At 43.0% G+C, this 25018-nt stretch overlaps 1 protein-coding gene across 2 annotated transcripts in view; it reads left to right on the top strand.

The window, feature by feature from the left end:
- Window positions 1-25018, top strand: part of PSMB7 (proteasome 20S subunit beta 7) — a 58885-nt gene that overhangs the window by 19028 nt on the left and 14839 nt on the right. For both annotated transcript variants that reach the window (XM_003995859.4, XM_019816496.2), the window contains exon 6: window positions 10539-10597. In XM_003995859.4, the coding sequence (XP_003995908.1) occupies window positions 10539-10597 (59 nt within the window). The remainder of the gene's footprint in view (window positions 1-10538; window positions 10598-25018) is intronic.

The following is a 25018-nucleotide window of genomic DNA, read 5'->3' as shown; positions in this document are numbered from 1 at the left end:
TGTTGTTGCAGGGAATGTTATCTAGCCAGCCCTCCTCAGCTCTTAATCTTTTCTAATTCAAGTGGACTCTGTTCTTGGTTCCGTGTAAAAAAATATTTAATGTCTCCTCTAGGTAAAATTGAATTAATACGTAGGGTGCTATTCCACCTGTTTTTTTCCTGCTCTGACATTTTACCGTCAAAGTCTTTTCTGATTTGAGTTCAGTCCTTCGTCTACCCCCAAGTCAAAGCCCTTGCCAGCTTTCAGCCCTTGCCGGCCTGTACTCTTCAGAACAGTGAAATGCAGCCCTTGCAGTTTTAATTTCTTTGCTTTAAACCCTGCTGCAGAGAGAATGAGGCTAACTAATTCATCTTTACCTGCTCTTGTTTCAGAAGTGGGCCAGAATTGGCCCTGCTACAGAAAAGGGCCTTTATTCTCTTATAACCTAGTGTTCGATGGTCTTTCACTTATGAGACAGACTAAGCGGAAAGGCATTTTATGCATCGGAACACTTTTCACTGTGGAGTTCATTAGAGCAGGGATTTGCTGTCAGCCGTATCTGTCATGACTAGCTGTGTGACTTTGGGTAGGTTCCTTCACTTGTCTGGACTTAGTTTTTTTCAGTCTATAAAATGGAGGTAAAACCAGCTCGTCCCCAGATGGACTAAGTGAGAAAATACATGTAACGGTGCTTTGCGCATTTTTTCCACCCTGTAGGATTTCTTACTTGCGCACAGGCTCTGTGGACCAGATAAACCTTTCCTGGTGATTCAGGCCGGGTGTGTCTTACAAATGATTAAACTCTGTGGTCCTTGGTCCTTGAGGGTCTGAGGGACATGAAAACTTGAGAAAGGCCTGCAAAGTGGGACAACCTGTAATTTGGGAAGTTGTTTTGAAGCGTGGACCAGAGTGAAGGATGCCTGTGAAAGACCTGTCCGTTCGGACTGCCTTGAGCTCCTCCAGCAGGAGGGAGGAGTGGGCGACCCGCGCCCACGGTGCTGAGTGAGCGTCGGTGTCCTGGGGGGGGGGGGCGGCTAGTGCTGCGGGAGACTGAGTGAGAGAGGCCTGTTTTACGAGGATTTCATCCTCCGTCTTATCCCCGAAGCATAGGGTTAGGTGGCTCCTCTGTTGGAAGGAGAACCATTTCCATCCTCATACCGTGGCGTTCCTTAAAAATACATTAATGAAACTTTCACTTTTGAGGCCTGGATGCCCTGATTTTAGTCTTTTCTTAAGAATTCGTGTTTTTAGCCAGTCAGGTCAGTGAGATGTTGCAGTTGCAGTTATAAAAAAAAGTCCCTGTTTCCTTCAAGTGGCATTTTAAATTACTTACTTAGAGTAAAATTTAACTCCTTTTTGACTATATCTAGAAAAGGAACTGCATTTTTTTGGGACATTAGTTTTTGAGTGAAAATGTCGGATGCTTTAAAAATCTATTTCTAAGCATATTAAATGGAATAATTTTTTTTTTTTTTTATTCATTGGGAATAAAAGGTAGACTCTTTGACATTGAGGTACATTTGCTGATGAAAAGGAAGCATTCTTTCCCCTCACGAGGGGTTTAAATGTAATACTCAGTGCTTACTCAGGAGTGAAAACATCAAATTAAACTGTTTATGCTGACAAAGGACAAATCTGGATTTCAGCAACCCATGCAAGATTGTCTGATTGCTTGGCCTGCCTCGCCTGGAAGCTTTTGGCCAGGACTTATAATGAAATGCACGCATACAATTAAACCATTTCAAGTCGGTGTCTTGGGTTTTCCCGAGCCATGTGAGGTGCTCCACTGCTCTCTAGTGGCTGAATGTGGTCCCCTAGCGCCAGCATTGCTTTATATTCATAAATCAGCTCTTCATACACTGGCAGTGTTGGCCTCCAGAGCAGGCACTAACACCGGGAGACTAGTCCTTGTAGACAGGAACGGAGTGAAAAATGATCCCAACCCATGGGTCTGCGGAAAGCACCGAATTTTACCCGGGACGAGTAGCCAGTTGACAAACAATGAGCAAGTGTGAGTAAGCACTCTGTCTGGGAGATCTGACACTGATGGATTAGAATGTTCTGTGTGTTACTCTCTTATCGCTGCATACATCTTACACCTTGGCAGGCCACGGTGGCAAACAGGTCCTTGGGCACTTAAAACAGACTGCTCCTTAGCAGAAGGAGCAGCTTTTTTCCTGAAAAGCTCTGGTTAAATTGATTTGGGGGAAAAGCAGTAGAAATCCATTTCCGGCTGTCTGTCAGAACTTCATGACTTTGAGAAAAGAAATTTTGAAGACCTCTTGTTTCCATTAAAACTGCCAACCCTGGAACTTGTTGAGGATGATTATATAAAATAGCTCCTGGAGGACGGGGACTTTGTCTTAGAGTAATTACAATAGCTAGTTTTTATTGGGCTTTTCCTGAGTGCCAGGCCTTCTGCTTTCTGTGTCCTTCAAGCTTCCCAGCCACGCAGTGAGGAAGATCCATTCTGCCGTCCTCTCCGTTGTACGTTGTACGGGGGTGGAAGCTAAGGCCGGGGCGGCGTGGCTGCCATACTTGCAGCTTTCGGGCGACAGTCGCACTGGGCTCGGAGTGATGGTGCGTCCTGGAGCAGCTTGGCCGCCTTGCGGGGCGGGGCTCTCAGCGCCTCAGTGATGTGCTGGGGCAGACGGTGAAGTGCCGGAATTGTGCCCCCTCCTGCACAGCAGTGTGCCCTCTGAGCCCGCTGCCTGGCGGGCTCCTGGGATGGTTTGTTTGAAGGAAGGAGGGGAAGTCGCCCTTCTGAAACGTGGAGCCACGAGACCTGGGCTTGAATCTTGGCTCCACTTCTTATTGACTGTATTGCTTTTGCTAGTTGAGCCTGTTTCCTTGCCTGTAAAGAGAGGAAATACCTACATCGCTTGAGTTCAGGGTCTGGGACCTAAAAGGCTCTCAGTAAATGCTTTCCCCTTTTCCCGTCTGGGATTTTGTGAGCATAGACCTTCTTAGAAAAAAGCAAATTCTGCCTGCTGGCTTTCAGTTCCTTCTAAGAGTTGGACTTGGAGCATTGGGTTTTAGAAAATTCTTTCAGTCTTTAATTTCTTCAGCATGTCTAAAAACATAGATTCTAGAATTGCTGAGTTTGATTTCGTGCTTTAAAGAACACTATGAAAATAACATTTCATGGCTTTTTAACAAAATTCTTCTGCCCTCAAGCTCTGTCAGTTTAGGTGTTTTTGAATATACAGAACAGGTAAAAGTGATCGATAGTAAAATTTTCTTGATACCCTTCCTATTTTGTCCTGAATTCCTTCTGAAAAAGTGAAGGTCGCACTCACTGAAGTACTGATGCTGATAAGCTAAGATCAGAAATACCTTCAGAGGTTTTAGAAAATGGAGACTAATTTCATTGTTCTTTTTATTAAAAATTTTTTTTTGAATGGGCTTGTTTTAAAATAAATAGAACAGGTTCTTGAGTGGCATTGCTAAACAGTGAACGGCATCTGTTTAATCATTTAAAACATTTAACTAAAATTTCAATCCCATTTGAATTTCCAAGCAAAACTACACAGATTAACCATACCCAGATGTGTGCTAATCATTCTGCTGAAATCCGAAGAAAAAGCAATTTAGAAAGCATGCTTTTTTTTGCAGTGGGGAGCTAAGAAAATATAGCTGTTTCCAGGCTTACTTGTTAATCTCGATTTCACATGTTTGGTTTTGCTACGTAAGAGGCCACGTGGTGGAATGGAAGGAGCATCAGAACGATCTGGGTTCAAAATCCCAGATTTGCTGATCAGATTGGTTATGTGATGTGGGCAAGTTCCTCACCTCCTAGATTCTGTCTCCCCTTTTGTAAGATGGGACTACTCCGATCTGCCATGTCTGAAGAGCAGACAAAACCAACGGGACTGTGCTTTGAAATTTTTTAAACACTATGTGTACTGTGTTATTGTGGTCTGTTTAGTGATTTGTGTGCCACAGTGTAGACTTCTGGATAAGTGGGAGCTGGCTTGGGGCTGATCTGCTCAGAGGACTTCATGATTAAGATGCTTTTACCTTGAAGGCCGTACTAAGGAGGCCCTCCTCAGGACGGTGGTAGACACGGTGTGTATATTTGTTTGAGATGATTGATTGCTGTCGTTCCTTGGAAGTATTGACTCCTGCATGGATTGACCTTCAGGCCCCTGGACACAAATTTCAGGAATCAGCTGCATGCTGCTGCTCTTAGCATGATGGTGACAGCTGGCAAGATCTTGGGGTTTTTGCTTTTGCTTTTTGCTTTTTCCATCCCTGTACCATGTCAAATTCTTACTTTCTCCAAGTTTATACCTTAAAAAAATTGTAAGTAATGTCTGGTCTTTTGAAGAAAAAAAAAATGTGAGTAAACAAAATAGTATCACTCAGATATAAGCATAATATTTTGACTTATATTTTTCTGATTTGTGTAGTATGTGTCATAGAAGCTTCTGTGTTAACATTGCTTTGGAACATGTTTTTCCCCTCTTGAATATTTTATCATGGACATCTTCTTATTGCCAAAAAAATATTGTGTTAATGACTGTATACATAATATTGTTTATTTTTTCCTATTGTCTGATTGTTTACCTCTAGTGTTTTGTTTTTTGTTCTGCTAATCTAAACAGTGATCTTTTTATATACATAGTTTGGGTACTTATCCATTTATTTCTTTAAAATAACTCTAGCAGTGGAATTGCTGGTGGAGATGTATAACTTTATCCTTTCTGATTGATGTTTCTAAGTTGCCTGATAAAAAAGTTCTATTCATTTTTGCTTCTACTAGTGTGTTAGATTAGCCTGTTTCACAACACCTTTGTCAGCCCTGGGTATTATTTTTTTAATCTTTGTTAAATGTAAAAGTCAAAAAAATGATTATTTAATTTAAATTCATATTTCTTTGATTACTAGTGAACTTGAACAGTGTTTCTAAATGTACAGGCCTGTCACATTTTTTCTTTTTTTGTCAACTGCTGTGTCCTTTTTTCTGTTGGCATATTGGTGTTCTTTATCTGTGAGCCCTTTTTATTTATTGATGCCCTACATGTTGCATATATTTTCCTGAGTTTCACAGCCTATATTTTACATTGTTTACAGAAGTTGGTCTCCCCACCCCCCCCCCCCCGCCCCCAAACCAGTGGCCTGCTGTTAATAAGAGCAGATACTTCATTTTAAAAGATTGCCTGGAGGTGTGGCCCCTTGGCATTTTTGCCTGGGACCCCCTTCTCCTGGAGGTTAGCAGTGTGGATGGCCCCCACTGTCATCTTGAAGCGGGTTAGGCCCCGACAGTCAGAGATGGGGAGCAGACCTGCTTTCCGGGACCCCACAGGGTATCTGTTGTGGGAGGAATTCTTTCAATGGCCACTAAACAGGAGCAGCCAGGGTGCAGTGGTACCTACCTGGTGGGTGCAGTGGTACCTACCTGGTGGCCGCAGTGGATCAGGGAGCGCAGGGCAGTTCATGGCCCCCTCAGGCGGAAGAGGGCTGCGTTCTGTATCCTTCCCCCATCCCTGTCTCCACAGCTTGGCTGCTGGTGGTTTGGGAGTCCCAAGGGGTTGAGCAGGGAGGAGGTGGGAGGTGAACTAGGGACATACGGTGGGTGCAGGAGGTGAGTCAGTGGATAGGGAGCCACCACTATGTCTTGCACCATTCTCTTTTCTTTTTCTTTCTTTCTTTCTTTTATTATTTATTATTTATTTATTTGGAGAGAGAGAGGGGGAGAGAGAGAATCCCAAGCAGACTCCTGCTTGTCCGCACAGAGCCCGAAGAGGGGCTCGATCTTATGACCGCAAGATCATGACTTCAGTCGCTGTCAAGAGTCGGACGCTTAACCAACTGAGCCACCCAGGTGGCCCGCACCATCGTCTTTCTAAAAGCTGGTCACTGATCGCACCTCGTTTTTCTGTTGTTTTTTTTTTTTTTTAATTTTTTTTTTTTTAACGTTTATTTATTTTTGAGACAGAGAGAGACAGAGCATGAACGGGGGAGGGTCAGAGGGAAGGAGACACAGAATCTGAAACAGGCTCCAGGCTCTGAGCTGTCAGCACAGAGCCCGACGCGGGGCTCGAACTCACGGACCGCGAGATCATGACCTGAGCCGAAGTCGGCCGCCTAACTGACTGAGCCACCCAGGCGCCCCTCGTTTTTCTGTTTTAAAGAGCTTCATTCTGGAAGCAACACTGGCTACTCAGCAACTGTGGGTGGGCTGCAAAAGGCAGCCTTGGTGGAGGTTGCTAAGGAGCAGCTACATGGAGACTACGAATGAGACGGGCTGTCTAGTAAAATGCAGGAGCCCACGGAAGGCATTTTACCCCTGTGGTATCACAGAGGTTTGGACCAGACCAGGACATATAATATGACGTGGTTTTGTGGGTGTAAAGCCTTTTTTTCCTTTTGAACACTGAACTTGCTTCACATCTGAGTTTGTCTTATACTCACCCCAGTATGGTAAATTAGGCAATAAATGTCTTTTCCACTTTATCAAGGCATTTATTGCTATCATCACTCCTTCAGGGCCAGCTCAGAGTTTTCCCCAGCTCCTTCATTTGGACAGGTGTCCTCAAATCAGCCTGGCTTAATTCAGCAGATTCTATTTAGTGCTTGCTGTGTGCCTGAGACTGCTAGGGATGGGGGTGCAGATACGAACCCTCGTGGTGGGGGTTGGTCAGGGAAAGCTTGTGGGAAGAAGCAGTCTCTCGGCTGGGGTTTGAAAGGTGACTAGGAATCCTGTAGACCGTCAAGGGGGCAAAGGGCATAGCATGTGCCAAGGTGGGATTGGTGGTATAATTTGGGAAATTATTATCAGTTTTATGTTGGTGGGATGTCAAGTGTATGTGTCAGGGTTGAGGAGGGGGTCGAGGGAGACAGAGACCCGATCGTGGAAGGTCATGCACGTCTGCTCTGGCCAGTTGTGGTAGGAGAGGGTGGCTGCCTCAGGTCACGCCTGAGACAGAGTCCTGCCGTGTGTTTATTCTGTAATGCCAGACAAGAAGCTTTACCGCTTTAGTGGGGTGACTGAATGGCATGACGGGATGCGTAGCCCGTGGCGGGTGCTCAGTGTGCCCTGGTTTCTTCCTCCTTGGCTGCCTTCTCTTCCCTGCTGTTAGATAAGCTCTTTGAGGTCAGGCCTCACACCTCTTGCTCCTTGAGCCCATCCTGCATTTGTGGAAAGCATCCTCCCTCTGACCTGTGTTTCCTTCACCTGACATGCCTGCCGTCTGAAGCAGAGGCCCTCGTCTCCTGGCCTTTCTGTTCATGCATTCCTGAACGGGAAGCCAGGTACTTCTGACTAATTGTCTAAGGTGACCTTGGTTTTGGAATAGAAAACCAGTGTAAATGCTCCTTAGAAGATCGTTTGCCTTGGTTTTGGATTTGGAAGTGCCACGTTTGGGTAGGTTGATGCTGAAATAATGGAATGTATCAGGGCATTACCGTGGCTTAAAAATGGGATATAATATTTAAACATTTTGTCGGTCCGTGGCTGCTATACTAGTGTGGCATTAGGTGATTTACTGTATATAGTTTTAAGTGGCGTGGAAGCAAGATCTAGGAACCCTGAGTGAAATTATAAAAGAATACTGGTCTCCTGGAGTTTACCATCTGTTTTTTCTTTTGAATGGCCAGCTTCTGTTCCTTCCCCCAGTTGCATTGCCTTGAAATTATGTGAGGATTTGCATCTTGTTCTCTGGCCACTTTGGGCAATTGCAGTCATTTTTGAAATTCTGAGTTCAGTTTTCTAAATAGCCGACACACGTTCAGGGTTTCCTAGAAACCTGTTGACAAAAAGTCCACGGCTCTCCGTCTCCTAGCGCTTCCACGGATTTCTGAAAAGGGGGCGCCAGAGTCCTCCTTTCCTAAAAAGCTGGGAGCAGGAGCTAATTTGCAAGTGATTTAGAAATTGTTTTTAATGTTGAATTTCCCTTTCTTTTCAAGTTTATTTGGAGTCTGCTTATCTTTGATCTCCGGAGCAGCAGAAGCAGGCAGGTTAGCAAGCTTCTGCTTTCCAGAAGACTTCTCCATACCATGCCTGTGCTCTGTAGGTTGGAGTGTGTGTGTTGGGGGCGTGGTGTGAAAGGGGAAGTGGAAATACAGCGGGATAAATACCCCGTGTCCTTTCTACATTGACCTCACCTGCAGCTTCCAGCTCTTGAAAAAAAAGTCATCCTCTCTGATAATGTGAGAAGCATCCCCACACTGAAGAGACTCTTTTTTGGGCAACAGTTTAGACATAGTACATAATTTCTGCTTATAGAAATTTTGCCTGCAGCATTGTTCCCTAACAGGAAAAATAATATTTTTGATAAGGGAAGAATTATTACATTGAGAGGAAAGTACTTTTCATTCTTTAAAATATTAGATGAAGCTAAACAGAAGGAAATATATGTGCCCAGGAAAAATTAGAGTAAAATTAACCTGTTTATTATGGTGAACTGCCAAAGAAAGGGTGAACTGAGAGAAAAAGAACAGGGCTGGTAATTTTTAAGGAAAAATGTCTTTTAAGGTAAGCTTAAGCTTAGTTTTCTCTTATACAGTAATTGATTACAGTTTTCCACAAAGTTGTTAGCTTTTAGGTTCCCTGCCCTTCCCTGTCTTGTCCTAACGTTTATTTCAGGCCTCTGGTACATTTACCCGTAGCTCTTCAGAGGGAGATGCTTGAGCCAGATTGGATTAGGCAAGGCTGCTCTTGGGCACATTTGGTGTCTAGAAATGTTTTCTTCCGAGATTTTCTTATTTGCAGTTTTCTTGTTTCTTCATGAGAGCTGGCCTCTGTTTTCCGCACAGAACCAGCTTGTCTTTTTACTGAAGTCTAAGACTGGCTCTCACCTGGGCCTTAAAACTGGAGTTACTTTTTCTTTTTGATCCCTGAATCTCAGAGTAAACGAGTGACTCACAGAACGTTGGTGGACTTTGACTCTATTTTCAGGTTTTCAAGGACATGTTTATTAACGAAATTCAGAGGCTTGGCTTTGGTGAATTTGCTCTTGCTTATCTGCTGGTTTTATTTGGATGCACTGGTTTTATAGCTGTTTAATTTCTCTCCTTTCCAAAGGGCTTTTAATATCTCTTTAGATCCCCCCCCCCCCTTTTTTTAAGGAGAAAAAAAATGGTAAGAGGGGAGAATGGGGTTGCCTTTTGCTCCCAAGCCTAAATGAATAGTCATTGCTTGTAATACCGGTCTACACTTGACGCTTCCTACTGCTTTAGATGTGATGTATCCGGTGCTGGGAAGGTAATGATCCTCAACCACAGCAATATTCCATAACAGGAGTATCTGTCATATTCATCGGGATTACCATGTTCGTTGATTTGTGTCTGTAAATCTGCTGTTTCTACCCTTTAAATTTGATCTATAATTGGACCTCCTTAAATGGTTCAGATAAGGTAGTCTGTATTTTCTCAATGCGGCGTGGCTGTCAGCTTCTCCTTTTTCATTATACATTCAGCAGACTTGATAAAATCAGCAGGACACCTCATTTGAAACTGTTTAATCGCTGCCTTTTTCCTTTGCTAAAACCATTGAGGTGGTCAAGCGATGTACACAAATCATTTTAAATAGAAAATATGGTTTTCTCTGTGACCCAGCTAAATAGATAGTGTTATGCAAAACAAGTTAAAAAGTAATAAATGCCAAAAAAATCTTCTAATTGGAGTAAAAAATTGTGGGCAACTCTATCCTCTCTCCAAAAGTACAGTATCCTGAAATATTGCCAGGACTCTGTAAAGACAAGATGATGGTTTTCTAAAGATTCTCTGGTTTCTGAACAAAGCAAGTTTAAATTTTCAAATAGTGCTGAGCTGCCTTTTACATTCATTCAAAGGGGGCCCACGCTTATTTGTAATGCCTTTATATCCTACTTTTGTAGGGAGAATTTGCTGTCTGTTAATATCTATGCAGCATAACCTTTCAGCCATTTGCTATTGTGATAATAAATTTTTGTTTCTTTGTCTGTCATTTTGTCTACTCAGCTGTTACTCTTCAAAGTGCGAACTAAAAATAATAGCTCCAAATAAATGCCACATAATAAAGTGTTTTACAGTTGAAGCCGGAATAACCTGGTGGCTGCGGCTCGCAGGCCTATTACCATTGCCGGTGCTGTGGTTTCTTCCCCGTGTGTCAAGGTGACTCTACCAGGGCCAGCTCATTAAAACAATCTATTCTTTCTAACTGGCCTGGTATTTAGCGCTGTACCCAGCAGCCTGCCAAGGCACAGTTGTGGAGCACAGGTCTCAACAGCGTAGGATGTATGAAATTATGTGCCATTCACTTTTCTGAAAAAATACAAATTCCCCATAACCTCATTTTCATGCTTCAGCGTTTTATTGTGAATAATTTACAATTACTCCTGTCAGTGGTGGATGTTGGGCCAGTTGCGGGTTTACCCGAGATAGTGGTAAGTGTGACTTCAGGCTTTTGAAGAGCATTGTTTACCTGGTTTATGTGGCCCTGTAGGATTAATATTTACACCGCGCTTGAGTGGGACGCTGGGCGTATTTTGCCATTTTTGCTGCCCCAAAGTAAACTCGACATGGAGAAGCTGGGAGTTGGTAAATACACTAAAAATGCATCTTTTTTCTTTCAGGTTCTGGTTCCTTGGCAGCAATGGCTGTGTTTGAAGATAAATTTAGGCCAGATATGGAGGTATGTCGGTCCCTGCAGTTTTCTTCTCTTTCACGTGTTTTTCCAGTTGTATGTTGGACATTTACAGATCGATTGCCAATTCCTCCAGAGCTCTCATAGCACTGCTGTTAGCTGGAACGCTCTTCGGCGCAGATAAGCATATTTGCTGAGAAGACAGGTTGGTTGCGAGAGCCTCGTTTTGGAGTGGCCCTGCCGTGCCCTCCCTCAGGCTTGGGGAGCCAGCACCCCTCAGCTATTTGCTCTGGCCTCTGGGCTGTCCGGGAGTCTTCTTGGTTGTAGATGCTGCTGCACCGTGGAATGTTTTTGTGTGCACTCAGCTTTCTGTGTTACGGTATCTTAAAATGACAAGTTTTTTTGTTTGTTTGTTTGTTTGTCTTCTCACCGAGAACAGAGAAACTGTGTATATCTTTGCATGTCACACAGACCTGGTCTGAAAATGGAGGCTGCTTAAAAAGTCCCTATAGATGGTTCTGCATCTGGCAGAAGATGGGGACAAGATCGCGTGTGTAGTAGACCACGCTCAGAGGGTGATCAGGCTCTGGTGTCTCTAATATATTTTTAGGAGGTTCCGTATTATATTTTCTTTGGTGGTGGGGGAGGGTGGTACCTTCTGAATGGCATTCCACCTGTCTGCCTTAGTGATAGATGTACCCACCATTAAGCAACTTCCCTGTCTCCCAGACCTCCAAGAACAAACCCACAGGTCTTCCATTGTCCCTTTCGAAGGAGTGTTCCGTATGCTTGTGTGCATGGGACCGCATTATTCCTCCACTGTGCTTTGTCCCTGCCGCTCAGCCAGCTTGTGGGCACAGAGGTCCTGAAGGCAGCCTTCACTACCTGCTCTTGGTCTGTTGATAGTTGTTAATTTTGTGACAGGGAGTAGCAACTTGTTTTCGACAATTTAGTAGGCTCTTTATACCCTCTTCTTTAATAGGTAGGCATCTGCCGTTTCTGCCTTCGCAATATTGTTTTCTTTAGATACCAGAAGATGTCTCTGGGAGTTGCTTTTTGACAGTGCTTTATGCCTAATCATCTTCGGAGAAGATTGCATGTTAAAACTTTTTGATTTTTCCACCAGCTCATTGTCATCAGAGCACCAGCTGTCATCGGAACCCTGAAGCTCTCTCTCTGCCCTTTAGGTTTGGCCCAAGTGCCCTGAGAGCCAGAGGATGTAGGGTTATGGATGCTACCCAAGCAGGACAGGGGTCTCCTGCCAGAAGCTTTGTTGCCCTTGGTACGTGACGTTAGCACACACAAGTGACTTCGTCACAGATCGCTAGATTTCTCCCCTTTGTTGGACATCTGCCGGAATTGAAACATAATGACTAAAGATAGGATTTAGCTAGGTGTTTCGTAGTAAAGTCTTGCTCCAATTAAGGATAGTAAGCAGGTCTAAGTATCAACTATAAATGAGATTAGGATTCTGTTCTCATTTCTCAATGTGAAAATTTATTCCCAGATCAGCATTATTTTCTGTTTGGGGTTCTTAAGTACTGAGAAAAAATAAGATGTACTAGGTCACTTAAAAAGAAAAAGAAAAAAAGGTCTCCCAGTCTCCAGACTAAAGGAGAGGAGTTCCTGAGGCTTCACGAATCTATTAGAACTAACGAAGGTATGGGGAGAAAGACTCTGATGATTTTTGTTTAGAAAATCACCTCAGTAATGTCAAGCCCTCCTTTAAACCACATTAATCTTTTCAAATTTTCTTGAAAGCTTTGTCTATTTCCAATTGATTGGAACCTCCATATGTTAGAGAAAAATGGGAACTGCAGAAAAAGTTGAAAGCATGAGGTATATTAAAAGTGACTTTAACCCTCTGCTAAAGTAATTTTACATTATTTAGAGTTTGGATTTGAAGTGATTCAAAGGCCATGAATTTAATATTGATGGGATTCGAGGAAGTAAAGGGAAATGTGGTCATCCCTTCAATAAAATTTGTGCTGTTATCAGTCTGAAGAATGTGTTCCTTAGATCAATTTTGTATGCATCTCAGACCACTTAGTGTTCTGTATTAGCTATGAGACCTTCAAACAGCCTGACCAGATTCCCATTTCAGATTGATTAATTAATTTCCCAATTTCAGGTGACTGGTTTTGTTCACTGAAGTTGTTGAAACTTGACACAGATGGACAGTGAACAGAATCACTTCATTGTGAAGAAGGTAGTAACCTGTTTCCCCAGTGAAGTGGGTTTAAATGTAAATAGAAAGCAAATAATAGTATAACAACTATCTGTGGATAGTATTTACTCTAACGGGACGTTAATAGATACCAAGAGAATTTATTATAGAGACTGAGCAGCTGACTGCTGGCCACCTTGCTTTGTTTTGATGGAGATTATGTGATGTGGTTTCAGCGGAGGCTGAGACTGCCAGTCAAGGTTGAGAGGATGAGTTTTAGTGACTTCTTTGCTATGAGAAAGAATTCAGCAAGGTGTCATTTCTGGTTTGCATAGAGCTCGTGGAAACATTTTGGTTTCAGATTTCCCAACTTTATCTTCCTTCTTTCCGGGAAGGCTTTCTGTCTCCGTGACAAGAAGCCTTCCGTGACTTTTCTTTCTTGCCTGTCTAGAGATTGCAGGCTCGGGTGGCTAAATCCGCTTATTTCCTTCCAGTGTGAGAAAGGATTATGGACATGTCTCACGCAGAGACCCAGGAGAGCGTTGCTGCCTCTCAGAGTGTACGTGGATTGCTAGGACGGTAGCTGTTCTACACGTCACAGAATTGTGTAGGGAAGGGGCCATTTTAGGCTAGCATAATTACGTATTTTCTGCCAGACAGTCATTTTTAGTCCAGACTCATTGAACAAACTCTTGGCTTTTTTATTGTCAAAACAAATCAATAAGAGGTACTCCGTAGCCCCCGTCTCCTTTTTTTCTTTTTTAAAACTACAGACCTGTGCCTCGGACAGTGCTGGTCCTAGACTATAGTATTTGTAGACTGAAAGCCCCTGTCTCCTCAAAAACCTCGTGTTCTTACTGCCTTTTGCTACACGGTCCAGCGTGGTAGCCAGCAACCCCACATAGCTACTGAGCATTTGAATGTGGCTAGTCTGACTTGAGAACACACTGAGTGGAAAATACACACCAGATTTCAAAGACTTAGTATAAAAAGATTGGAAAATAAATTTCATTAATATTCTATTGATTACATATTGAAACAGTGCTACTTTAAGTATATTGGGTTAGATAACAAATTACTAAAACTTAATTTCACCTAATTTTACTTTTTTTAAAATGTAGCTAATAGAAAATATAAAACTACATAGGTGGTTCACATTATTTCTGTTGGACAGGGCTGGGATAGCATTGTTTCTTGAACTTGTCATTTGCACATCACATTTAAGGTTTCTGCCATATCCAGGTGCCACCTGTACTACTACTGCTGTTATTATTTAAATATTTATTTTTTTAGAGACAGAGACAGAGTGTGAGTGGGGGCGGGGCAGAGAGAGAGAGAGAGAGGGAGAGAGGGAGGGAGACACAGGATCTGAAGCAGGCGACACAGGATCTGAGCTGTCAGCACAGAGCCCGATGAGGGGCTTGAACTCACAGACCACAAGATCATGACCTGAGCTGACGTTGGATGCTTAACTGACTGAGCCACCCAGGTGCCCCTGTGCTATTATTTTTCTTGAAAAATATTTTAAAAATGAATTCACTGTTTTACAAATTGAGACATTACCATTTACATGTAATAAAATGCACAGATCTTAATTAAGTGTACAGTTAGAGAGGTTTTGGCATTTGGGTTTTTGTTGTTAAGGTTTATTTATTTATTTTGAGAGAGAGCGTGAGCAGGAGAGAGAGAGAGAGAGAGAGGTAGAGAAAGAATCCCAAGCAGGCTCCACGCTGTCAGCATCGAGCCCGATGCGGGGCTCAATCTCATGAACCATGAGATCATGACCTGAGTCAAGATCAAGAGTTTGGGATGCTTAACCGACTGCATTACGCGGGCACCCCAGATTTTGGCATTTGTGATTCATTTCGTTTCTTGTCAGTTCCCTTTCTCTTCTTCCCTACAACCACTTCAGTTCACCTTTTTAATATAAATTTAGTTTTTAAATATGGTTTGTAGCTGTGAAATCCTGGGTTTGATGTGTTGGTTACTTTTCCCCCCAAAACACATGAAAGTGAGTGCACACTATTAATAGAAATTAAAAATGTATTCATGGCATCACCCATCGTGTGTCAGCCCAGGGGTATGAATATTAAACTTTGGGAAATGTAGGGCTACATTTCCACTCCACCACAGCCTGTCTTGGCAGCTTGCTGTTCTTTGAATTTTTTTTTTTTTAATGTTTATTTATTTTTGAGAGAGCGAGCGCAAGCATGAGTGGGGGAGGGGCAGAGAGAGAGGGAGACACAGAATCTGAAACAGGCTCCAGGCTCTGAGCTGTCAGCGCCGAGCCTGACGCGGGCCTCGAACCCACGAACTGGGAGATCATGACCTGAGCCGAAGTCAGAGGTTTTAACTGAGTGAGCCACCCAGGCACCCCGGCTTGCTGTTCTTTGAGTACAGGGTGTACATGCTTGTCATTGAATCTTCATTGCTGGTGTCAACCAGCAATGCATGCCCTCAGTTGCTTCTTCCTTTATTTGTGTCCTTGTCCTCTGTTGTACACACCTGTCCCATTGTTTTAAGGCTGTTTTCAGGGACATCTCCCTCACTTGCCCTTGATAGGGGGAGATCCTTGAGGGCAGAGGCCATGAAATCATCTCTGTTCTTCAGCTTCTTATGTTCAGTAGGTGTTTGTTGAGTTGAGACAGAATAACCCTGCACGAAAGTAAAATCTGAGTCATCAGAAACCACTTGGGAAATTGAGGGGACTTTCTCTTCTTCCGACCTGGAAAGTGCTGAACGTTTGTTTGAGATAACGGAGGAAGATAACTACTACAGTTCTCAAATAACATACAGCGTTGGGCAGAGTCAACAGAGCAAACACCCCATTAAGTACACAGGCGACACAAAGATGGAGCAAAGGGCAGATGCTCATTGGGAAATTATAGGCCAAAAAGCAGAGCAATGAAACCCAGCTGGGATTCATGAATGGCTAAGACAGGCCTCTGCTGTTTCAAGTTATCTGAGCCGATGATTTGCCTCAGGTAGAAGCCCTGGTTCGTGGTTGCACAGAAGCTGTCAGCTAACCATGTGAGTTTAAGGGACAAGTAGAGTCTTTAAAAATCTTCAGGGTACCTGGGTGGCTCAGTCAGATGAGCGTCTGACTTCAGCTCAGGTCATGATCTCACAGTTCCCGAGTTTGAGCCCCACGTCGGGCTCGCTGCTGTCAGCACAGAGCCCACTTTGAATTCTCTGTCCCCTTCTCTCTGCCCCTGCCTCACTTGTGTGCTCGCTGTCTCTCTCAAAAATAAATAAACATTTAAAAAATTAAAAAAAAAAAAATCCCCAACCCGGTTGTGACCCTGACACTGCTTTTAGTGGTCTTGCAATTTTCGTCTTCTCGTCCTTCTCCTTGCTGTTCGTCTGGAAGTCCTCTGAGGGCAGGAACTGTGCTTCTTCATTTCTCTTTCCTCACACCTAGCATGGTAACTGGTGCATGGTGGGCATTAAACCAGCATTTGCTGAGTGAGTGGTTGAAAAGGTGTCAAAAACTGCTTTACTTCATCGTTCCCAGATTAACCCTCCTTTGATGCGGTTTGATAACTTCACCTTTGGTGTTCATAGTACTCAGCTGTGATAGAAATGAAAGCAGAAAAAAATTGAATTACTTGTGATAAATTCCCGCTTTATTTTTATCAGCAAAGGTGCTTATTTGCTCTGTATTAGCAGAGTAGTGGATCTTGAAATGTGTGAGTTGACCTAATGACAAGGGGTCAGTTACGTTAGAGGTTTTTTTGGTGATGATGAATTGCACGGAGCCGTTCCCCCAGATTTTTTTTTTTTTCTATTGTTAAAGCTGGGATAAGAATTAAGCCCCTGATCCTGGTTATTACCCAAGGCTGGCTAGATAGGAAAAATTGTGATAACCACACTGTGGCCTTTTGAGTCCATTTTCCAGTTAAGTATAAGGGATTTGACTGAAATACCTGGAAATAATGGTGTTAGCTTTGTGAGGGTATGTATCTTGAAAATTGTTACAATTGCTGAAATAAAAACATTTTATTTTAGGGCGGGGAAGGAATGAAAGGAATCCATCAGATAACTTGGGTTAGTTTTCTTTCCATCCCACTTCTTTGTAAGAAGGAATGTTTTCATTTTGCCCAGCGAGAAATTTAAACTCTTGAAGATTATAATTCATTAAAACGGGTAGAAGATTAATATTTAGTCTGTCAAGATCAATACTGTCCCCTCTTTGCACTAATTGTCAGAAGAGCGTGCGAGGGCCGCTGAAGGGTAGCGGTGTGCGGCAGGACCCTCACATCACAGGGAGATGATTCAAAGGCAAACTGTCCTGCACCCTCTGGTATCGACTTGCAAATTAGCATCTGGAATCTAATTAAACAAGCTTAATGAAAGTAGCAGCTGAATGCTGCTGGAAAAGACAATCAGCTTTTTTCCCCCTCTCTGATACATATTCTGTACTATTGAAGTTGGTCACCAAACACATCGTGTGAGCACAGTTAAAAAAAATTAGCATTTATTTGAAGAATAGAAACTGTTTTTCATTCTGTTATGCATTTGGCATGCTCTGGCGTCCCATGAGAGCCATGCCACAGCAGATAGTGCACAATATTTATAAATCCATGACAGGCAATAATAGCAACTTGAAAAATTCTTTTGCTAGAATCTCAAGTTGAGAGCTGCCAAAAGCGGAGAGGATCAGATCTGCAGTGGCAGCTGCTGTGCCCTACAGTTAGAATTCTAGACTTTGAAGATGCTCAGCTTAAAGAAATGAAGACTGCAGGCTTAGCCAATTTTTGCAGGTTTCTAGAGCTCTGGCGCTCTGCCTTTTGAAGATGAGTTGCTGAAGCTCCTACCACTGCCTGAGGCGTGCTAACACCAGCAGGATCTTTTTTTTTCCCCAGTCTTAGTATGTCTTCAGTTTTAAGTAGCACATGCTTAGTCAGTGCCAACTCTGATGGTCCTTTCTCTGGTCACAATACCGAGGGATGAGCTCTTACCCTGTACCCTTCAGAGGGAAGCCGCGAAGATAGATGGTGACGTATACAAGTGCCACTTCAGCCGTCTGATTTATGGAGTCATATTTCATCGCTCGGCAAGTGCTGGCCTCTAGAGAAGCCCTTATAGATTGCTAAAGATGTGAGCAGCTATCGCCCTAAAGGCTTGTGGTTACCTCACAGACGTGATGCCAAACACCTAGCTACCGAAGAAACAGAATTAATCTGTCATTGCAGGCAGCTATAGATCCACTTTAAATAATGAAAGAGTTCATACCAATATGGTGTCCTGACAGCAAATCTTGGAAGTAACTATAGTTGGGTTTTTTTTCTTTTTTAAGCCTGGTAGTAGAAAGATACTGAAGTTACAGATTCGTTTGTCCTTTGCAGATGGACAGTAGTGTAAGTGAGCTGCATTATTTTGATTCAAAAGAAGAATTTCTTCAGTTTGGCACATAGACGGGTCCCCAAGGCACACATGGAGGATGGGTTCAGTGTGGTCAGGTGGAAAGGGGCAGGGTTGCTTGGGAGCTAGAGGATTGGGCTGTGAGCCTGTCTCCACTGTCCTCAGGGCATGACTCTTGAGTAAGCCACGGCCCGAGACTGTTCATCTAGAAGATGGGGATCCAGAGACCTGCCTCGAGGTCGCTGTCAGGATTAGATGTGGTCTGTAAAACACCTTATATGGTGGCTCACACAAAATTGGCTCTAAAATATGGCAGCTGCTTCTGTCTTTTAGTTACTCAGTGGTAGGATACAAACCTCACATAGCAACGACTAGATATGATTATTTGTACTTGCATCAGGCTTGGAGATTATAGCAGAATATAGAGGCGATTTCTCTTTCCCATCTAGAAGCTTAAAGTCCGAGACAGACTAATGGGGAGGTCATAATGACAGTAGAAGAAGCCTGCTCAACACATACCACGGGCTGTGTGGAAGGATTTGCCTTTCTGCGGTGACAGGGGAGGAGGTGATGAACATCCAGTAATCACGGTAGCCGATGCTCGTTCAGTGTTGGCACACTGTGCCAGACTTTTCTAACCGCTTCCTCGGCATTCTCTCCTTTACTTTTCAATAACTGTGCGGGGTCTGTACTTTGTTAGCGCTGTTTTGTGGAGCGGAACATGAGGATGTGGGGAGGTCAGATACCTTGCCCCGGGTCACACAGCTAGTCAGCGGTGGAGTCACCATTTGAATCCCGGTCGGTCTGTCGGTCTGGCTTTAGAGCCCTCCGGCGCGATCCGTCACTGTGCCATTCTGCCTCTTTGCTAGGCTTGAGATTCTCTGACAACAGAGTGGGGAAGACATCTTACTCCAGGTGAGCAGAGGTCTGGGCTGCTCGGGCTGTTCCTTTTCTCTGATGAGGTCTTGTGAAGACGGCAGGAAGCCAAACAAATGTCAGTGGAGGTGCGTAAACCTCTTCGGTGAGCTCAGCGATTGGAAGGAGCCCAGGAACAGAAAGACGCAAGGAAGTTTAGAAATCCAGAGATATTGGGATCTATAAAAAAAAGTCACTTGACTGTGAAAAATATATTTTTTTCCTCTTTGAATTCATCGGACTTTTTCATCTTTTAACCCTTCTTCACCCCAAATACCCCGTGACTGGCTTTCTTCCCCCGCGAGTTTTCAGATATTTACAAGGGAGCTGTTTTCTCTATATAGGTAGCGTTTAGCTGGCATAAGCCTCTTCAGATTTAGTAATGAGACCAAGAAGTCCTTAAATATTGGTGAATGGCATTTGTCCATTTGAGGCAAATCATGAATAACTTGAACAAAAATAAAAAAAAAATAAGCAAGACTATCATATTTGAATAATGAGGTGCTCTTTTTTTTCCCAACTGCCAAAACTTTTTAATCTTCGTCAACAATTGTTCTGTCCTCCGTCTTATTTCGGTTGCATCTGTGCGACTCTGAGCTCAGGAGCCCTGACAAGCGGCATATGAATTCTGTATTCATTAGTGATCTTGATCCAAATGCCTCTGTCCCTGCCACGGGGGCTCAGGTGTGGAAGCTGCTGGCTAATCCCGCCAGCTGACATTCAGAGGTTTAATGACTCCATGGGTAGGTGACCACTCGCTGGGAGGGTTGCTGGCGGAACCCACACAGCAGACAATGGAGATCAAGGAAGACTATCAGTGTTTAGCCGAAGCACCTTCCTGTGCGACTTGAACCCTGTTGGCATCAAACAGAGTTTTAAGTAAATGCAAAATTAAAAAAAAAAAAATCTGACCTTCGCTAGCTCTTATAAACAATGGTTTTTCTGTCCTGTATTGATATTGATAGGGTTTAAGACTGTTTTTCTTGTTACACTTTAATGGGTGTCAGCTTAATGAGCTGAACTTGACGCACTTTTCCAGATTTTACGTTTGTCTGGTTGCTACATCTGTTTAGGGGTCTTATGTATGTCTGGGAAAAATATATATAGTTAGAGCCTAAATTCTTTCATATTAAATGCTTTTAAGGATCTGTGCTGACGTTTTTGTTTACTGTGATCTCTAGCTTTGAAAAAAATACTATTAGAATGTGAGTTCTTTGACTTGTGATGTGTCACAGGATGTTTTGACTCTTCTTTATTAGGTCCTGTAGTCTAAAACTGTTGGATGCCGGGGTGCCTGGGTGGCTCAGTCGGTTGAACGTCCGATTCTTGATTTCAGCTCAGGCAGGTCATGACCCCAGGGTGGTGGGATCGGGCCCTGCATCGGGCTCTGTGCTGAGATTGGAGCCTGCATGAGATTCTCTCTCTTTGTCCCTCTGCCCCTCTCCCCCACTCATGCTCTCGCTCTCTCTGAAATAAGTAAATGAGATAAAAATGTTGCAGGCCTTTTTTTAAATAGTAGCTTCTTCAAGACATAACTTACATCTGTACAGCTCAGCTACTGTAAGTGTACAGTTCCGTGATTTTTGGGCTGTTCACAGAGTTGCACAGCTATCACCACAGTCACTTTGGGAACATCTCCATCACCCGCAGAAGAAATCCCATCCTCATTAGTAGTCACTCCTCATTTACCCTCAACCTCCCCAGCCCTGGGCAATAACGAATCTACCTTTTGTCTCTATAGGCTTGCATTTTCTGGACATTTTGTATAATAGGAATTATACAACATGTGGTCTTTTGTGACTGGCTCCTGTAACTTCCAATGTTTTCATAATATTTCATCCATGTTGTAGCATGTATTGGTACTTCATTCGTTTTTATGGTTTAATACTATTCCATTGTGTGGACATAACCACATTTTATTTACCCATTCATTCATTGATGGACATGTGGATTGATTTTACTTTTAGGCTATTATGAATAATGATGCTATGAATGTTTGTGTACAAGTTTTTGTGTGGGGCATCTACTGTCATTTCTCTTGGGTATACATACTGTGGAGTGGGATTGCCAGGTTGTATGGTAACTCTATGTTTAACCTTTTGAGGAACCATCAGACTGGTTTCCAAAGTGGGCTGGGTCACTAGATGTGCATTAGTTGTGTCTTTATTGTTGAATAAAACATGTATTAATGTTCCTTAATAATTTTGTCTCTTTTTGGCCCTGTGTAGAATTCTTAAGTAGCGATTTCCAGTGGAGTTAAACAGTTAATTTTAGAAATAAACAGATAGTGAAGTTGGTGTTACGATTCCATGGGTGATTAGGAGAATCACTATTAAACCTTTAGATGATAAGGAGACCCTACTGATGGTTGTTAAAGCTTCTTACAAGATCAGATATGTTGAGTTGTCCCCGGTTTGCAAAGTGAGTATGTTCTCTTAAGTTGGAGCACACTAGTGAATCTAATTTGCAGAGGCACAAAGGGACTTCTTGAGTTAAGGTTACTCCCTTGGATCTTTTCCTTTTGTGATGTTTTATAAAGCAGATGGAAGTTAGGTCTTACTCCTGATGATTCAAGAGCAGGACTTTGTTCCCTATGGTACAGAGTTTGGGATTTCATAAGTAAATGCTTCTCTCCCCCTGATTCTGTGGGATTCTTTAGTCTCCCTTGACTTCACTTCAGTGTCCATTCATCTGGCTGAGTCTGTTTGTCCTCCTCGCCTCTCTGTCTTCAGACTCTCAGTTAACGGTGGTGGTGGGCCATCATGTCCACCGTCACCGTTTTTCTTCTGTCTGTGATACAAGTTGAAGTTCAGAGTGGAATATTTCTGGGAAGGGGCAAAGGAAATTTTAGAAAGGGTGTCTTAATTTTTCGCACTTAGTTTCAGGAAATAAAAGGGGATTGGATGGGAGGAGGCCCAGAAAGAAAGGTGTAGCTTACCAAAATCTCCGGCGTGCTGGGAATGGGCTCCTCTGGGGGCCAGGCCTCTAGGCTTCAGTAGTCCTCAGATCTTCGGGAAGCGATCCTGTGTAAAATGCGAAGTCCTCTGTCTCCAGATCTTTGAGGCCGTGTGGAGAGTACTGCAGGTGCCACACTACCACAGTCACTGGCTTGGAGAATTCTTTGTTGGTTTTCTGCCAAAAACATTTCTGTGCAAAAATTTTTCCCACTGTGCTTATGTACACTGAATTTCATTTTCTTGTAAAGTCAATATGTAATCAATCAGCAGGTACTTATTGGGCACCAGCTGAATGCGAGACATTACACGACACTTGGTGCTGCAATCCAGAGGTAGGATTGCAGGAGGCTGTTCTGTATGATGGTGGAACGTTCTTATACAGCTATGGGCAAAGTAGATTGAAAAGGAGGGATTATTTTACTCTGTGGTATATAGGTAATTATTTATGATGCATTTCTTTGGAGCAGGTGTTCCCATTTGAAATGTTTTCACTTTACATATTTCCTGTAACTGAGAAAGGCAGGGGGAAATATTCCATACAGGAGAAATATTTCAGAGTATATTGCTTGCTGCACCTGTGGCAAAGATCCAGCAGGCAAAATGTAACTTCTTTGTGACCGGCAACTCTTCAATCAGAGAGAGGCAAGAGCTAGTTTCTAATGTTGAATAGAAATAAATGTTTGGTGACTTTCAACTGCATGGGTAGAATTAATAGGAAGTTATTGTTAACACAGTATTCTGGATCATGTTATCAAAGAGAAAAAATGAACTTCTTTATCCGTCTCTTACCAAATTAAATGGTCTTTGCTAACTTGGGTCTCAGGGACATAATTTAAGACACTAAAAATGTCCCCTTTATCTGGGTTGTCTTTTTCTGTTAAGCCAAGACTGGACTGCCATAGCTCCTTGGAAAAAGAAATACACTCTTTTATTATTTTTATTATTCACTGATTTCTTTCCATCCTGGAACTCTTATTTTATAAAAATTTTGAATCGTAGCTACTTACTGAACAGTGGCTTTCAGGAGAAGAGGGGGAAACTCCCCTGAATTTCACTGTCAAGTAAGGCTGTGTGTCAGGAATCCAAGAGGCTGTCTGTGGTTAGAGGCTCGTGCTCTTAAACAATGGATTTCCACTTTTCTTGTATATAAGTTAGAGGAATATAAGAAATGAAATATAGGACTGAGTGTTATTGGATGGGAGCTTAGAATCTTATAAGTTTTGCCTTGGCAGGTAATTTGGCATAAATTGTTAATGTAAATCTGGGTTAGTGGTGAAGACGTTATTTTAGTAAAAAAGATAAACTGCTGATTAATTCAGCATAGAACTCAATTACAAATTGAAAGTGTCTCTGCGGGACTCCCGGACCCTAAAGACAGCAGATGTTGAATTGATACTCCAGCATATTTCACAGTGGTGTGAAATATTAACATGGTTTATTATACTTGTGTGGTGTGTGATATCAGACAGGGGGAGAGGTGGTGGGCTTGTGGGTGTGCAAAGCAGCCAAACAGTACACATTCGCTCATATACACTCAGTGTGATTAAGAATTTTAGGAAAGTTTCATCTTTTTTTTTTTTTAAATGAAATAGCTCTGTGGAAAAATGAAGTGTAAAAGAACATTTGGGGCTAAATATTTAAATGTGGTACCTGTGTACGTTTACGTTATACATGTAAATGAACATAAAACAAAGATGGTAAACTTACACAAGATATTTAAATGTTTTTTAAATTTTTTTAATGTTTATTTATTTTTGAGAGACAGCATGCGAGAGGGGGTGGGGTGGAGAGAGAGGGAGACACAGAATCCTAAGCAGGCTGCAGGCTCTGAGCTGTTAGTACAGAGCCTGATGCGGGGCTCAAACTCACGAAGGGTGAGATCACGACCTGAGCTGGAGTCAGATGCTCGAGCAGCTGAGCTACCCAGGTGCCCCAGATACTTAAATGTTAAATGGGACCAATGTGCACAAGAGTAGGGGAACTTGAGCAATTGATCTGTCAGCTTTCATGGGCTGGGAGGTTTTCATGGGCTGCTGTCCTAGTTTTACCTTCTGATCCAGAGTGGATGGGAATTTAATAATGCCCCTGTAATTTGCATGGGCACAGAAGTTTTGTTTCACACTCTTCATATATCTGTATCAACTCAAGGGGGAAAATCAGCAAATATTATGTATCGGAAGATCTGAATAAATGGAACTGCCAATATTTGAAGAGATTAGCAATTTTTAAGAGGCGTGAGAGTAAAGTTGGCTTAGATGAGATATCTCAAAGCCATTACTACAGTTATGACAGGTTTTTTGTTTGTTTTGTTTTTTTTGCATCACAGCCTAGTCTAGGTTTTGCTAGCTGAAGTAAAAACTGTTCCAAAAATAGCCAGATGATTATGGTCAGAACGAATATACCCTGGATACCTTCTGTTGTTATGAAGGCTTTAAGAAATGGTGCTTTCTCAAAAACACCAAAATTGGCAAAGGCGGAAGGGTAGTGCGGGAAGAAACGAGAAGTTTCTGGCTACCTACGTCATCAGAAGGACCTCTTTTGTATCCCCATTGAGTCACCATGAGAACCCTTGGAAAGTATTGAGACGCGGGCCTCATTCAGAGATGCGAAGGGTGGCCTTATGTTCCGTTCACCTAAATCGTATTTTGATCTCCGAATGGGTGCCAAGCTCTGTGCCTGGGTATGAGCCATGGTCCCTTCCTTAGCGACATTTATAACTTAGTGGGGCGGACAGGCCTACGAGCCACTACTGAAAGTAGGGCATGAAAAGCACAAGAATGCAACATCTAAGGGGGGCACAGAGGTAACACGGGAGGGGAATTGGTGGGATCTGTCTAGGTACTTTAAGATGACCTCAAAGCACATGTGACTCCTCGCTTGAATTTTTTCGTCTTGGGGTTTGAGGAAGAGGTGGGACAGGGAGCCTGCAGAAAAGGAGAGACCATCCAGCCAAGGGGCATCATGTCACGTACAAGGGTGCAGGGTGGGGAGAGGTTCCTGCTGTAACTGTTTCTCAGTTGTATAACCCTGGAAGTTTGGACAGCTGAAGATATTTGGAAATAGGAA

This window comes from Felis catus, chromosome D4 (assembly GCF_018350175.1).
Source record: "Felis catus isolate Fca126 chromosome D4, F.catus_Fca126_mat1.0, whole genome shotgun sequence".
In the NCBI taxonomy this organism is placed as follows: domain Eukaryota; kingdom Metazoa; phylum Chordata; class Mammalia; order Carnivora; family Felidae; genus Felis; species Felis catus.
Note: the sequence above shows the minus strand (reverse complement) of the source record. Positions and strands in the feature narration are given on the sequence as shown.